The sequence below is a fragment of the Notolabrus celidotus genome, chromosome 12 (assembly GCF_009762535.1).
Source record: "Notolabrus celidotus isolate fNotCel1 chromosome 12, fNotCel1.pri, whole genome shotgun sequence".
In the NCBI taxonomy this organism is placed as follows: domain Eukaryota; kingdom Metazoa; phylum Chordata; class Actinopteri; order Labriformes; family Labridae; genus Notolabrus; species Notolabrus celidotus.
The window spans coordinates 6629343-6645401 of record NC_048283.1 but is presented as its reverse complement, the minus strand read 5'-3'; the positions used below and the strand labels follow the sequence as shown (position 1 = coordinate 6645401).

The window sequence follows — 16059 nt, the reverse complement described above, 5'->3', positions numbered from 1 at the left end:
CTGAACCACATGCTCTCTGCCTGTTTGTTTCCATCGTCATTTGTTCCTTGTTTTCAGCTGTGATGCATGCAGGGAGAAAAGTTCCTGCCCTCCTCAGCCCGCTGAGGGGACGAGTAAATACCAGGGGAAGGTTACTTTGGGTTAAATCTAGGGGATAGGGTTGTAATGACAGAGTAGCAGCAGACAAATGACGCAAATGACAATCTGAGAAGTTACAGTGTCTGGAGACTTCCCTTTAATTCTGCTCTTTTGACAAACTAGTAGAGCAATATCGTTGAGAGAACCAAATCCAACCTTCATGTGATGAAACTGTCATAAATGGAGACAGCACTTTCATAATGGCAAATATGTTTAGTCAGCTTAATGTGTATAAAACTGAAACTTAACATTTATTCTCTATTAGTCAGTCTCTGAAAGGCTGCTCTGTCAAACTAACGACCAATCATGACATACATTGAAATACAGTTTCATACTTTTCAATATCAGGATGGAAACCCAATTATAGAATTGTCAATTCTCTGTTCCCTTGTCCATCAATCACTAAGGGATAAAGCTGATTGGCAGCCCTTTAATCCCACAGTAACGTTAGACTGTGGTGAAAAAAAGGATTGTGGAGTTGCAGCAGGGGGTCCTGGCCTCTTGGCATTGTGTGTGAATGGACAGCAGTCCCCTCTCCTCTCACTGCAGCATTGAAAAGGTACATGATCTACCTATGGCTGTCGGAGCTGTCCTGACCTGTTTGGCCTCCCGCAGGCCGGCTCGGTTTCTGCGGTCCTGTGTCCCGGTGTCACATGAGAATGTTGTGGACGCCGAGAGCCGCACGTTAGCTGCTGAGTGAACAGGACGACTTCTGCACACACATTTCTGATTCTGAATTTTTGATTTGTGCTTAACTGCTCACTGGATCATCGACCTGGTTTGAGACAGCACACAACCGGCTTTCTCCTACGGCCTGCAACAACAGCTACACTGTACCGCACTGATATGAGATCTAACAATACACTCCTTACACAGTGCTGACAAATGACCCGTCCATTTTCAAAGACTGTAAGAGAGAAAGAGAGAAAGAGAGAGTCTGCAGGTGCAATGTGAGCCCTTTCACTCGCTGCAGTAACACTCACTCGCGACTCCTTTGTGCCTGAAAGTGAACTTGTTCTCACAAATTGTCTCAACACTTACTCTACACAGTGAGAACAGAGCCAGAGGATCCATTTCACTGCCCCAAATCTCTTTCAAAACACGTCCAAAATGGAACAAAATGCAACTTGTACAGAAGACTCGCAGTGATGTTAGCTCACAGGGAGCTAATACAAAAGATGATGTTGGTTCTGAAAATCTAAAATATCTTCCAGGACACATCTGTCTTCCTTTCTCTTAATATCAAACATGCTTCCATGGACAGCTGTGTTTCTAATCTGCATGGAATGGAGCTGGAGAAAGAGAAGAAAGAGAAGAAAGAGAAGAAAGAGAAGAAAGAGAAGAAAGAGAGAGAAGGGACCAGAGAGGTTGTGTTGGATATGAAGATGAGGCTGGAAGCCAGCAGGGGAAAAAATGTGAACTAAAGACAGTCGACATTTTACAGTGACATGTTAAGAGCTATAAATAGGAGGTGTGTGTTTCTCTGTGTGTGTTTGTTGTCAAAGATGAACAGAGTCTGGAAAGTATTTGATAAAAACACTGCTGGAAAACAAATTAGGCTGACTAAGTGAATAACATGGAGGAAGGAAGTGTGTGTGTGTTTCTCAAAAGCATGTGTGCATTTGAGAACGTGTGTGCACGCTATGTTTGTGTATGATTATGATGACAGAAACTCTGTTCCTTTTCAAACGAAGGACGACTGATCTATTAAAGCTGCAAAGAAAAATAAGGCTGGAGAGAAATGGTAAAATAAAGACTGAGGTGAAGGCAAACTGAGAAGGAGAGATCTCTCTGTCTTATCATTTACTTTCAGTCTGATGAAGCAGTCAGTATTGCTGATGTGCAGCCTTCCAGCTTAGCCTGTCTCAGATGAAGGCTCCTTAATCTGCTGCTACTCTAACAAAAAGCTACTGCAGGGTGTTGCTGGCTCTAAAGTATGTGCAAGGCCAGGTTAGGTTAATAAATCAGACTGCAGCAGCAGCAGCAGCAGCAGAGGTTTAAAGTGGCCCTGCACCATCCAGTGGATAATCACTTGGGTTAACAGAGTTGACCTATCTGGCTAATTTCTCTCAGCAGCAGGGTTGTTATATTTTTGGGGAAAGGCAGAATCATCAATTTGTAATGTGCTGAATGTGAGTGTGGCCTCCTACAATTCTCAAATCCCAGAAGACACAGTTTGTTAAATTCTTTATTTGTATGAAGTATTAATGTGCTGCAGAGATATCCAGGTCACATCACCACACTACAAAGAGAAAATATCTCCCTTTGGTTTGAATCAATGCAAAGAAAATCATCTCCACCATTGAAATGACAGAGTTCAAAAGCCCTTGTTCCACCAAGTGGTTCAGTTTGGTTCGTCTGAGTACAACACGCATTTTGTGGCGTTTCCATTGACTAAAACAGGGACATGTCCCCAAATTACTGAGGCGTACCTTCCCACTCTTTGGTACCTTTCTGTTGGGGTGCCAGACATACTGATCCGACCCCAGAAGGTGGAGCTAGAAACACTGCAGTGCGTCGATTAGTCGAAAGAATCGTCACTTCCAGTGCGACATCGGTAATAAAGAACAACACATAACCCTGCCATGTTTAAATCTCCAGTGGACTTCAGGAAGATAACTTTTTTTGTTTGGAAAATGGCGTCAAGAAACAGCGTTCCATGGTCGACCGCGGACCACCCCACCCACCAAGTAGGCTGTGGAAACGCAAACAGGATCAGGCGTTACCGATCTGACCCGTACCAAACTGTGCTGATCCATACCAGACCACTTGGTGGAAACGAGCCAAAAATGTCCTTCGCCTTTAATTTCGCATTTATTACAATATCAGTATGAAAAATCACATTAAGATAAGATAAGATAAGATAAGAGATTCCTTTACTCGTCCCACAACTGGGAAATTCAAGTGTTACAGTAACAGAGTAGACAAAGTGCAAAAGAAATATATAAAGCAAACAAGAGCCTATAAATTAACAATTATTAAAAAGTTACTAGCAATTAAAATTAAAATCAAAGAGGTAAAAGATAAACATATCTTAAAATCACACATATATATATATATATACATATAGAGTCTGACCACTGCAGGTTAAGTTAGGTTAAGTTAACTTATTAGGTGGAGTTTATTTTCTTTGCGTCGATCCAAACCAAAGGAGATATTTTCTCTTTGTAGTGTGGTGATGTGACCTGGATGTCTCTGCAGCACATTAATACTTCATAGAAATAAAGAATTTAACAAACTGTGTTTAGTTAGCAGTTTTAGAATGTTGATGCTGAATCTTCAAACCTCTAAAAAGAAGGGATGCATCGAAAATTAGGCCACGGAAAATGTTCGGCCAACAATAGCCCAATAGTGCATTTTCGGTTTTCGTCCGACTTTTATCACCAAAACAACACGGCCAGAACAGAATGTTGTGATGAAGCAAGCAAAAACTGCTGCCACTACGAGCTTGTCTGGTCCAGGGCCAACATGTCTGCATCCATTATTCCTTTAATTGCAGGACTAAAGCGTCTTTCATGCAAAGAGGTTGAGACGGACCACAAGTGAAAACAACGAAAAGTACACTCTTAGAGTCTGTCAGCACAAGTTTCACTGAGATCTATTCAGATCCTCTGCACTTCATCGAGACTGTAATTGATCTGCGTTATAAAGATCATTACTTAGATGTGGGAATAAAGCAGCTTGCATGAGAAATGAACCAGGCCGCGATGGATGAGGAGAGCCTGCTAGCCTTGATTTTACTGAGGTTAGTACACAGTCATAGCCATAAATGCAATGGTACTAATAATTGGCATAATAATTTCTTTCAGTTTTTTGGTTTTCGGCCTTCGTTTCCTCATTTTCGGTTTTCGGTATCCGCCAAGAATTTTCATTTTGGTGCATTCCTACTAAAAAGGATAAATTCAGTCAAAGCAGGAGAAGGAACACCGTTTTTATTACACTCATCAAACAGGAGGCGCAGAGCTGTGATCAATAACAGAAGCTGACCAGTTATTGTCCACAGCTATCAAAGTGGATGGAAAAATACATTTCAACTACCTCAGGTGTAAAATAAATACCAAACACCGCCTGCTAATGCACAGTCATGCAGTTCTGTGGTTGTGCTGCTGCAAGCAAACGGCTAAATTCTGCAGTGACTATAAATCAGTCCACATGTGAATATTATAACAAGCTCTGCAACACTTCAACCGGTCACATAGGGCATAATAAATGTTGAGACACATTTGCTGTTGATTATACTTCAGTTTTAAAAATGTTTTGATCTTAGCTACAAACTGTTTGAGTTTCCCGTCTCCTCTCTGTTCATTGTAGCGTTTCAGCAGTGGTTGTTTTCCCATCTCTATGGCAGATCACCTGCTGTGACATTCCTGCTCCAGGTGTGTCTATGAGTACAATATGGGAATTTCCAACCACAGGGAACAAAGAGTACAGAAGCAGTTCTCTGCGTCTGTATTGTTGGATGTTTACATTTTCAATCGGACCCTGCTGCAGCACTGCAGCTGTTAACCGACATACATGCTGTGGTGTGTTACACTACTTAATGCCTTTACACATTCCTGGTGTCTAGCAGCAATCTGCTACAGGAGCTTTATATATTTGTTTAGTCAGTGCAAATGTTATCAGAAAATTGGAAATTGCACAATATGCTTTGTTCGGGTAATTTAGTTGTGAAAGCATCACTGTTAGGCAACAACACGGACATCACAAGACTCATAACCAAAACAAGAAATGTTAAAAGGACGGGTTCCAAGACAAGTGGAACATTTGAGGCTAAAAGACATATTCTATTTTTACTTGGAATTATCTGCAAAATCTCACAAAGCCTAAAATTACAGTGTATTAACTGAATAGTTATCAAAAAGTCTACTTCCACGTTCTTCACCATTTCTGAAAGTCTCAGAACAGTCATCCTAACTCAGACTTGAGTCAAAGCGTCCTGTAAATATCATACTTTTTTGTGAACACTCATCATCATCATCATTTACACGAGCCCATTTGAAGGCACCATTATCTCACACAAGCATGATCTTACCTGGTAGGCAGCGCAGCCCAAACACATCTCTACTCCTCGCGTTCACCCCGCTCTGACTCAGCATCCTCTCCTGTAAGAGAAGCAGAGAAGATATGAACATCCTTTCTCCTTCTTTTGAACCAATCGTCTTGAAATGACCGTGTTTATCATTGGCACAAGGCACAGAGGAGACATTTTGGGGAGTCACTTGCATTCTGGTCATGAGTTGGAGGGGAAGATAATTCATGCAAAGTTAATTCAAGCTAAGTAGAAAGTAAAAGAGACTTAAATGTGTTTATTTTGCAATGATTGATGATAATGGCCAATCAATGATGAGCTGACTGTGGTTATTAAAACAGTACATTCTTCAGTGCGGGTCAGTGTAACTGAGAAAGCATAGTTCTTCTGCTCTCACGGCCAAATTCCACCAGATCTGTGTCCGGTCCATCTCTGATCCGTCACAGCACCGGATCTGATAGGTTTCTATTCTAGTCAATGTGTTAACTTCCACTGGATCCACTCTGTTGCGTCTCCATCTCTGATCCAGCATGTCAGAGCCCTCCAGATCAGATACACAAGACTTCTATTTTTGCCGGATACCGAAGCATGACGCATCAATTTGCACCGAGCAGATCAAGTGGGACATGGAAGTCAGGCACCAGGGAGCCAGGCCTAGATTCAACATGTCAGAGGTTTTCAGAGGACCATAAAGACCACATGGATGAGAAGAGGAGGAGGATAATCCTTGATTCTGTCACATGACTCCAGCTCTCCGATGGTCCAGCTCCATGCTGCGTTCTGAAAACGCATCCGGTGGGTGTTTATGGACAAGAGAGCACCGAGCCGGACTGCAGCAGATTGGAGACGGACCGGACACAGATCTAGTGGAAGTCCCGTATTAGGGACAAGCAGGCACTGCCTTTATGTTTCATGATGAACTGCACGCAAGCAGACACAGCCACATCCTCACGCAGCATTTCTTTAGCCTGTGTTAATATGCCTGAATATCCGGGTCAACCAAATCCCAGTTAAATAGCTACATTCAATATATTCTTTACACTTGCATGCAACTTCTGCAGATCCTGAGACGAGAGTTCCAGGATGAAACAGACCGGAGAGCTTCAAACTACTTGAAATGATTATGCTTGCTCCAGATGAACAGATTTAGCAGCTGCAACCCAGAGAAACAAAGAACATCTGCAACAACCACAGAGCTTTTCAAACTATATGCCTGACTTGAAGGTTGAGGTAAGGCTGCAAATCTGAAACTATCCCTAGAAAGTAGAGGAGCGTTGATTTTCTCACCTAACCCATAACAACACACCAAAAAAGGCAAACTAATCCCTCAAAGGAAAGCAGCACACAAGATGTTAAAGAGAGAGAAGGTAAATACCCTGAAGAACTATGAAGGCAGCGTTCATTTTAAAGGAATAGATTTTTATTCCTATGCCCACAGACTTTTTAACAGTTGAATCAACACACAGACTAAACTGAACTCACTCAAAAACACACGGGCAGAGCCTTATGTCACCGTTTGTCTTGTTGATTATATTTGAATTATGGCTCGGCCTGCTTCTCTCTTCAAAGTCTGGCTCGTCTCACTGGAGTCATTTTCAAAGACAAAGGGGGGAAAAGGCCAACAACCACGTCCTCTGCATGATCCGTACTTTCCATTTTGCTGTTTGTTCCTGATTTCTTCTACAATAGTAATAAAGTCTCATGTTGTTGAGTCTGTTCTGAAGCAGGGAGTCCAACTCAACGGAGCCGCAGAGGTTTCTATAATAAGACTGCACATATGCTTCCACTTAACTCTGCTACTACCCCCCCTTTGTGAAGACCATTTACATTTATCGGCCTGAAGCCCATATTACGCCAAGGTCTGCAACGTGAGAGTAGGGTTTGGTTATACAGGTGTTGGACCGGCTTTATGGTAGAACAGAACCAGAGTTCCACATCTGAGGAAACTTTACATTGCAGAGCCTCAAACGTCTCTCTCAGCGATTCTGCCTCACAATGAAACTATTAAAGAGTGTTTCATTAAAGGTGCTCGGCTTTATCACTTAACACCGGTATTTCTACGACTCAGCAAGGATGTGTGAACGATAACAATGAAACTACTGAGTCGCCAATGTTATGCTAGCAGTTTTGCAGTGTGGTGGATTCTGTGTTAGCAGCAGGCTCATGAAAACCTGAGACTCTAAGCCTGTGGCCCTTCACAAAAAAACAGGGAACAAAGAGGACCTTTGCTCCTTGAAAAGGTAGTAAAAGCACACTAACTGATGGCTGCTTGTTTTCTTTGCATGTGAGAGCGTCTGGCTGTTTCTTTAACAAAACCCAGAGATTCTGCAGTCTGCTACCGATCCTGTCTTAATAAGTGGTCAACTTTTGATTAAACTTTCTTCTCTCATACAGTATGAGGCAAAATGTTCAAAATAAATGTCATCAAATATTTTGTTTCCAGTACTGCAATGCTCTCCTTTCTGGTCTTCCAAAGAACACAATTAACAAACTGCAGTTAATACAAAATGCAGCAGCAAGAGTTTTAACAAAGACCAGAAGGAGAGCACACATTACGCCTGTTTTTAAAATCTTTACCCTGGCTTCCTGTTTCTTTTCGTGTTGATTCTAAAAATAATTTTACTAGTTTTTAGGCGCTGCATGGCCTCGCACCAGACTCCATCTCGAGATGCTTTTAGTGTATAAACCAGGAAGGCCTCTCAGATCCTCCGGCTCCTCTCTTTTAGAGTTCCTCAAAGGAGAACGAAAACTTGGTGATGCTGCTTTCAGCCATGACACTCCGAGACGATGGAAGAGCCTGCCGGAGGATCTGAGAGGAGCTGATGGAGATATTGAGACTTTCAAACTAAAAACGTATGTATTCAGTCTGGCTTTTATGTAGGGTTTAACAAATGTAAAGCTTTACTTTTTACTTTTATATTGATCTTAATGTTGTTTTATTATTTTGTTAATTTTGAGGATTTATTTTTGTATTATATATCTACTCAGTTTTATTGATATTTTGAGCCTTAATGTTATTTTAAACTCTTATCCTTACCCCTTTTTTAACTTATTTATTTTCACTACTTATACTCTTAATTTTAATTTGATGCTTTCACTTATTTTAATTACACATACTTTATTGTTGTTGATGTGCATTAGTCTCTATTTTAAAATCAATCTTTGTTTATTTTAATATCTCCTGCAATTATTTTATTTCTGCTTCTTTCTTGCCTTCAATCGCTGTAAAGCACTTTGAATTGCATTTGATTTGTATGAAAGGTGCTATACAATAAAGCTTGATTGAATATATTTCAACTGTTAAATGACCACATTAACATATTTTAAATTAATATAAGCGACATGTTTTTAAAATATTTGAAAAAACAGAATAGGTTATAAATTCAAAAATTAATTAAAATAGGGCAGAGTGAGTCTTGAACATAGATAAGAGTAATAAAACTGATTTTATGGATTTAAGTTATACGAGCATTAATAAATCTCACCTGCAAGTTAACACAGTGCAATATTTCTCTATATAATACTAATAATAATTGGGATAGGATTTGTATAGTGCTTTTCTGCTCACACAAAGACAGAAAATGCAAAAAACAAGGCAAATAAATAAAACAGAAAAAAGTCAGAGGTGGGGTGGGAGTACAGGTTCTTTGTTGTATGCTTTTTTGAACAGGGAGGTCTTGAGGTGGTTCTTAAATGATTGAAGAGAGTCAGAGTTAGGGATGTTTGGAGGTAGATCGTTCCAGAGAGTTGAGGCAGCAATTGGTCTTGGTGATAGGGGACAGGAGGTGGATATCTGATGATCTGAGGCGGCGAGATGGGGAGTGGCGTTTGAGGAGGTCGGTCAGGTATGAGGGAGCGAGGTTGGATTCGGTGCTCTATGAGGAGCCAATTGAGGTGCTTAAGGATGGGTGTTATGTGAGCTCTGGAGTGGGAGTGGGCAAGTACCCGAGCAGCTGAGTTCTGGACATATTGGAGTTTTTGAAAGTCAGTGGAGGGAATGCAGTGTAAAATGTTTATATCCTGCTCCAACCTCTGTAATAACACTTCAGGAATTAGCTAATATCATTAACAGTCCTCCCTTACAAACTTTAAAGCCTGGGTGTTCAAATCAGTCACTTTTCTGTCCAGTTGAATTCGTCTGAAAGCTGTGTTGGCAGAAACTGCTGGAGAAAGAAAAGCACTTTTCATGATAAGGCAGAACACTGAAAAATTTACGAGCCATTGTCTCAGCCTGCCAGAGCATTGTTCATATTTTTTCCATCTGGCTTTAAAAAATGTCTCGTGCTTTTTCTCAGTCTCTCCATCAACACCCACAGAAAACCCACAGCTGAATTCCTCATCCTCTTTTAAGAACGTCAGAGACTCTTCAGATTTGGTTTTGTTCCTCCTTTTATAAGTGTTGTGTCTTAGATGTGTGCTCTGAAGGTTGTCAGGACTAACAGACGTAGGCTTCAGGGTGTTTTGAGACTATAGTAAGCTCACTCGATTCTGCAATGCACATGGTGAAGACAGTACGACTGGCACTCAGCTGCAGACTGGGTTGACATAAGCAGAAACTGAGATATTTCTTCATTTTGCACAGAAGCATGAAAGCAACTGATAAGTAAAATGAGACAGCGTGGCTGTTTTTCCTCTGAGTCACCCGTCACTCAAAAAGCTCCGTTCCCAGGCCGTGTTTAAGCTGACATTTTTCTTTTGCTTTGTGGTTTCAGTTTCCCCGCTCTTCTACTTTCATTGCCTTTCCCCCCTCTGCTCTGTCCCTGCCCCACTTTTGCCCTCCTCTGCTCGCCCCCTTCCTCCTCAGGGACAGTGGCCAAGGCTTATTGCAGTTTCCATTGCTCATGGCTTCCCTTTGCTACTGCGGCCAGACTTCTGCAGTAAGCGTGCCTGTCCCTGGCTCTGGAACGTACTTCTCTTTTCTCAAACAACAGGAACAGAAATCACAAGGGAGGAGAAGATTATTGTGCTGTTAATATGAAAAATTCAGCCTTTTCTAAAAGTGCTCCCCGCCAGATGTCCCACTTTTGTGTTGCTTGTAAGGGGTCACAATCCGTCTGTTTGTATTGTGCCTTTCATTTCCTCCCATGAATGGGGACGGTCATGTGGCATTGTGAACTGGGTTGGGAGGAACATAATGCCATGAGGTGGTTCTAAATACAGCTCACTTTGAACTTTTTCCTCTCATCTCATTCACAACATAACTTTCCTTTTCTACAAAATGGGATGAACTGAATCCAGATCTGTTCTATCACTCCGCCTGTCTCTACATTTCTTGTCTTTCCTTGAAGACAAACCTGCGATGATGTACGCCGTTTCCTCTTACTGAAGCAGATGAACTGAAATATATTGATGCACTCGCAGCAGAACCCCAAGGGCAAAGTAAAAAGGACAAAAACCTGCCTTGAATATAATCAGCAGCAGATAGTATGAAAGCCTCTGTGAAAAATACAGCCTTGTGTTCGTGTTTAACCCTCCTACTATACTTATGGTCAATTGGACCCCATTTAATGTTTAAAGTCTCTAAAATAACATCTTGGTTTTTTTTAAATGTAAGTTATATTTTGGGGATTTTTTGCCTTTATTTGATTGAACAGTTGAAGAGAGATAGGAAATGTGGGGAGTACAGAGTGGGGGAAGACATGCAGCCTCTAGCCTCTATATGTGGGCAGTGGCAGTTCTATACCAATTTTACTGGGAGGCCAGGCTGGGGCCAAGGGTGTTGTCAGAGGGACACATTCAACCCTGACAAAAGAGACTGAGAAGGGTGAGGACCGGCTGAGAACAAACTGGCAAAACATGAGTACATCGCTTTATACTAGACATATACTACTGTGTACTATATCAAAATGCAGACTGACAGCAGCTGTTTGGCTGTTTACACTCAACATGAGTCCCTTAGCGCTCTAAGGGACTGGAACCAAGTGCCACACGCATGTGTTCCGCCTGTAACATCGGCGTGATACCGAAGTTTTTTTTATTGTATGATATTATTTTGGTGTGGAGGGGGGGCCACAGGGGGTTCCAGGTTCAGTTTTACAGGGGCACTGGCCCCTGTTGGCCCCTCCCCAGAACCGCCACTGTATGTGGGACGCTTACACCGCTAGGCCACCAGCGCACGTGACATAATTTCTTTTGGCTTCATATTTCATGACTTTTCCTAATTTAATGGGGACAACTGGGAAAACGTAAAATTAAAATGTTGATATGTTCCAATCTCCTGTAAAAAAAAAATGTACGCATTGGTGTTCCTTGGGGTCAATTTGACCCCGGCTGTTTTAGCTGTATAAGAAATATCAACATTTTACACACATTTGTTTTGGTTGTTTTGGATAATATTGAGGTCACTATAACCAAGGACACTTCCGTATGTGTCTGCAGGAGCTGGACTTGAACCGCCAACCTTTATATTGAGATATAATATTTCCAGTCTCTAAAGACATTCAATGATGTGTCCTGTGTCATACGTTTTGATGACATAGAAACAAGGCAGGGCCGACGAGAGCATGACAAACTTGCAGCAGTTTGATGTTCTGTTTTACAAATAAAGTCCTTCTGAATGCTTTAAATTGTGTTTATTCTTGAATTATATTTCATTTAAAGACTATTTAGGTAGTCAACAAAGAAACAAAGTACCTGACACATAAACCTGGATAACAATCAGTTTCTGGAGGTTTAAATTGCTGGGGTCAAATTGACCCCACGGATAAAAGATGTTAGTAATATTGAGGGTAACAGGAGGGTTAAAGGAACTTAATCTTGCGTTTTGGCCTCCACATGAGGAACCAGCAACTTCAGAGAAGACATAAACGGATTCCGACATATAAAATAATGAATACATTTTTCATGAGCTGGGGATTCAGATGGTAAATATTTAATGTCAGAGTTTCTGCATCTCACTGCGGTGGATATTCAGCTTTTAACCCCATTTCTCTGAAAAGCCTGCAGCAATTAGAGCGTCTCCTCCTGCTGTAACATGGTTTTTATACAACCTTCTAATAATGACAATTAAGTCATATTTACAGCAGCAGCCTGCATTCTCATCAGTCCTTCATTACAACACCATCAATCCAGACTTCTAGCCGCACAACACAATTACTGGCTCTGTGAATAGTCTCCCTCATGCTGAATGCTGAATGTCTCATAACAGATTTGCATCCCCTTCATTCCTTCCTCTGATTGCTAAATTGCTGAGTGCTGACAGAAAGCTAAACAGATGTTTGATGACTCACTGTACGATCAGGCCGGCAAAATAAATCCTTTTTTCATCATCATGCGCTGCAAGCAAAACGCAGAACACTGCATGAAACATATGGGCCACTCTTTCAAAGCATTGGGCAAATAAGGTGGAGCCACAACTAGCCATCAGCTGCTCGCGGATCATTTGGTTTCATTTCTTTCAAAGGTTAGCAAGCATGATGACTCCGAGACGATAAAGGAAATTGTAGTTGAAGACCTTGTGAGGAAAAGAAGAGCACTTCTCCTTTTTGGAAAAGAACTGTGGATACAGAGGGAGAAGAAGTTAAAATGGCAAGATGACATTATCATGCCCTTCAATACTCATTCATTTATCACATGTCATCACAATATTGATACACAGGTCTTCTTAGAACTAGGGATGCCCTGATCTGATCCTGGTGTTGTGTAGCGGTCAGATACTGACTCTAAAAGCTAGATCAGATATCGCGCCAAAGGGCTGATCCATGAGGTAGATCTGTTCTATGCTGCTTTGTGTGTTCACAGCATCCATCAGTGTGTCAGTAGGTCTGTGCATTTCGCTAGGCGGACAGCCAACATAGCATGGAGGGAGCCGACAACAGAGGCTCAGCACTTTGGAAGTATTTCACACTTGTTATTCCAACAATTCCAGCAGCAACTTGCAATATGTGCAATAATGTTTCAATGGTTGGTGGTAGAGAAGTGAAATACAACAGAACTGAGTTGATCAAGCATCATTAAGAATCATCATGCCAAAGAAACAATGAACTCAAGCAAATAAAAACAGAGGCCAAAATGAAGCAGCAAAGACCCAAGTAACTACCCAGGTTGTTTGAAAGCGAAAAAATGACTCGCACCCCTTTTTGACCAATGCAAACCTGGTTCTAGTTCCGGGCTGCTGCTCGTTCAACTTGCAAACCAACTTGGCACCAGTTTGTTTTTCCACCCGCTCGAGCCTGTGGAAGAGCCACGCCATCTTTGCTTGTGTTGTTCTTGTTCTCGTATGTACGTTGCTTTGGATAAGAGCGTCTGCTAAATGACATTGTAACATTGTAACATGACGTCATTTCTACGTGACAGCTTTTCCCAGCTAGCGCAAACTTTCCCTCACAATAATAACAATGGCGGGTAACGATCTCCTGCAAGGACCAAACCGCAAGGAGCTTGTTTACTCGACCAACCACTGCTTAGCCTTGGAATCCATTAGCTCCGTCTTTGTTATTTTTTCGCTGCAGGAAAATGGCGGAAACTCATTTGGTTTGTCTGTTTTGGTCACAGCAACCCCGCCCCTCGCCCCTGATGATAGCAGTTCATGGCTCAGAGACCAGCAAAGAGTTGGTGCTGCTCTGGAACCTGTTTTCCTGGGAAGGAACCTGTTCTCTCGCAGTCATAACACAAAAACACTGGTTCTCAATTGAGCACCGGCTCCGAACCGGCCCTGAAACTGCCTCGGTGGAAAAGGGGTAGAAGGTTCTCAATTCATTGTTTGGACAAGTAACCCTCCGCAAGTAGGTAAAAATGAGGGATTCCACCGCCTGGTTGTATTTTGGTTAATACAAAGTCAGAAAAGTCTGAAGTTACCAAAACATAACTTCTATAATCTCATCCTCAAATTGAGGACTATAGGTTGCCAATTCAATAATGGTGTTGGATTAGATCCGATCAGGTTTGTATTTGTATCAGCTCGTATCAAAGCCCAGGTATCTGTACTCATATCAGGACTTAAAGGTTGGGTTGGTACATTCTGCTTAAAGTCACATAATGCTGGTCAATAAATCTAAATTATTCATTTTTCAAGATCCAAATTTCCTAGAGACCCAAAAAATGTTTGTTGTTGGGAGTCAGGACACACTGTCTGTTGAGACATGTGTTCAATAGTAGTCTAGAGGTGACAGTTTGGAATAGAGTGTTGGCTTGACTGATCGTGATTAATATCTTTAGATTTTTACACCAGCAAAGAAATCAATACAGCAAAAACAAACCGCTGCATTAAAAACAAGCTGATAGAGTACAAGAGCAGCTCACTGGTCAGTCTCCATTGGCCTACATTCGCATATCAAACACTGATTGATTTGACAGCTAGCTGTCATCAGTCACTATCCTGGCTGTCAGAGGAGCCCTGACGTATCAAGTTCTCCTTCTAAAGAGCAGGAGGAGGGTTGCCTTGTGGCTAGACAGATCACTCTGTGACTTCAAGATCACATGTCTGACTCCCACAACAAGCAGCGTGTCCACCAACAGCATGCTTTTCTTCCTCTTGGTCTCTGGGGCGCACTTACATCTCTAAAGCCCCTTACATTCTCTCACTAATAGTACATCATTGTAGATAAAAGTGTCAGCTGAACGGCTTAAGTGAAAATCTACTGCTGGACATGGAACATTTTCAGTAGCTCAAAGTGTAATCGTCTCTTGTATGAAATGTTATTTTGACAGTCCACTCCACTCCAATAGCTCAGATCCCTGGAGTGAGACTATCAGAGTCATTCCACACGCTTCAAGCAGACAAACGACCCAAAACTAAAGCCTTACACACAAGTGAACACTGCCGCAGGTTAATTATCACCCAATGTTAGATCGATACGCCCTCTAAAGGGACCATAAATCTGCCCTGGCCTGAAGAGGAGCCCATTGTTGTCTCTGTTTAAGCAGTAGAAGCCTCAGCAGTGAATGAGACGTCCAGGTCCTGTGGGAGCGGGTGTGGGGGACTGTACTGCCTCGGCCCACTCCTATCAGGCTTGGATCTACAGTCCCTCTGAATAGAGCTCAGATGAAACCTCCTCTGGCATTTTTTGCTTCTGTAGAGCTTTGTGCAGTGTGCCTTTCATGCTGACTGCTTCAAAGCTGGCTGGGAGATGCAGATAGAGTGAACTCCAGGGGATAGGCGCAGCCAAAATAAGCCTGAGTAAGACTGCTTTGCCGTCAAGATGCAAGCCCGAGCATCCTTCTGTAGCTTGTACTGGTGCTGTTTTTCTTCATATCCCTCAGGTGTTATTTTTCAAGAAAAATGTCAAACATTTCCGACTTCAAGCTGTATAATTGTGAGGATTTTCTTCTTTACACAGTCTAATGTGACTGGATTCTACTACTGGACTACTCAGTGATCTACACGGCAAGTTACATCCAGCTCAACAAGATGCAGTGCAGATCTTTCCAACTAAGGTTGTGTTTCAGCTTCCACCAGACGCTGCTGTTTTAGAGCAGCAGACGGGAACTGATTGCAGGTAATCACCATGTGACAAGAGCAAACAACATCTGTGCAGGGCTAAGAAGTGTATAGCAGATCAGAGCGGCAATGAATTAAAGAATAAAAGCAGTCACCATTAAAAAAAAACCTGTGTTTCAACCAAGCGACAACATCCGGTCTATAGATATGACTCCAATGCGGAAGTGTTAAAAGCTGCAGTTCATCGAGCATCCACTTGAGGCTGGCTGCAGAAACACCGGAAACCACATACACACCAATTCAAAAAAGCCGATCTTTACAGCAGAAATAAACATGTTTACAGCCTGGTACAAAAGACGAGTGTAGTCTGGATAGCTCATTTCATGATCGGCACACACTGTACGGGGGGTGAATTTTTTTGTAACGCGGCAGCTTCAAAGATATTGAGATTACTGGTCTTCCAATGAGAGGCACAGCTGACTTGATTGACAGGGGGGAACACTGTAGCTGTTGG

The 16059-nt window shown here is 42.1% G+C and overlaps 1 protein-coding gene across 1 annotated transcript in view; it reads right to left on the bottom strand.

Moving 5' to 3' along the window:
• Positions 1-16059, bottom strand: part of mtmr11 (myotubularin related protein 11) — a 48476-nt gene that overhangs the window by 27411 nt on the left and 5006 nt on the right. Inside the window, exon 2 of the mRNA XM_034698599.1 lies at positions 5171-5240. Coding sequence (XP_034554490.1) covers positions 5171-5240 — 70 coding nt within the window. The remainder of the gene's footprint in view (positions 1-5170; positions 5241-16059) is intronic.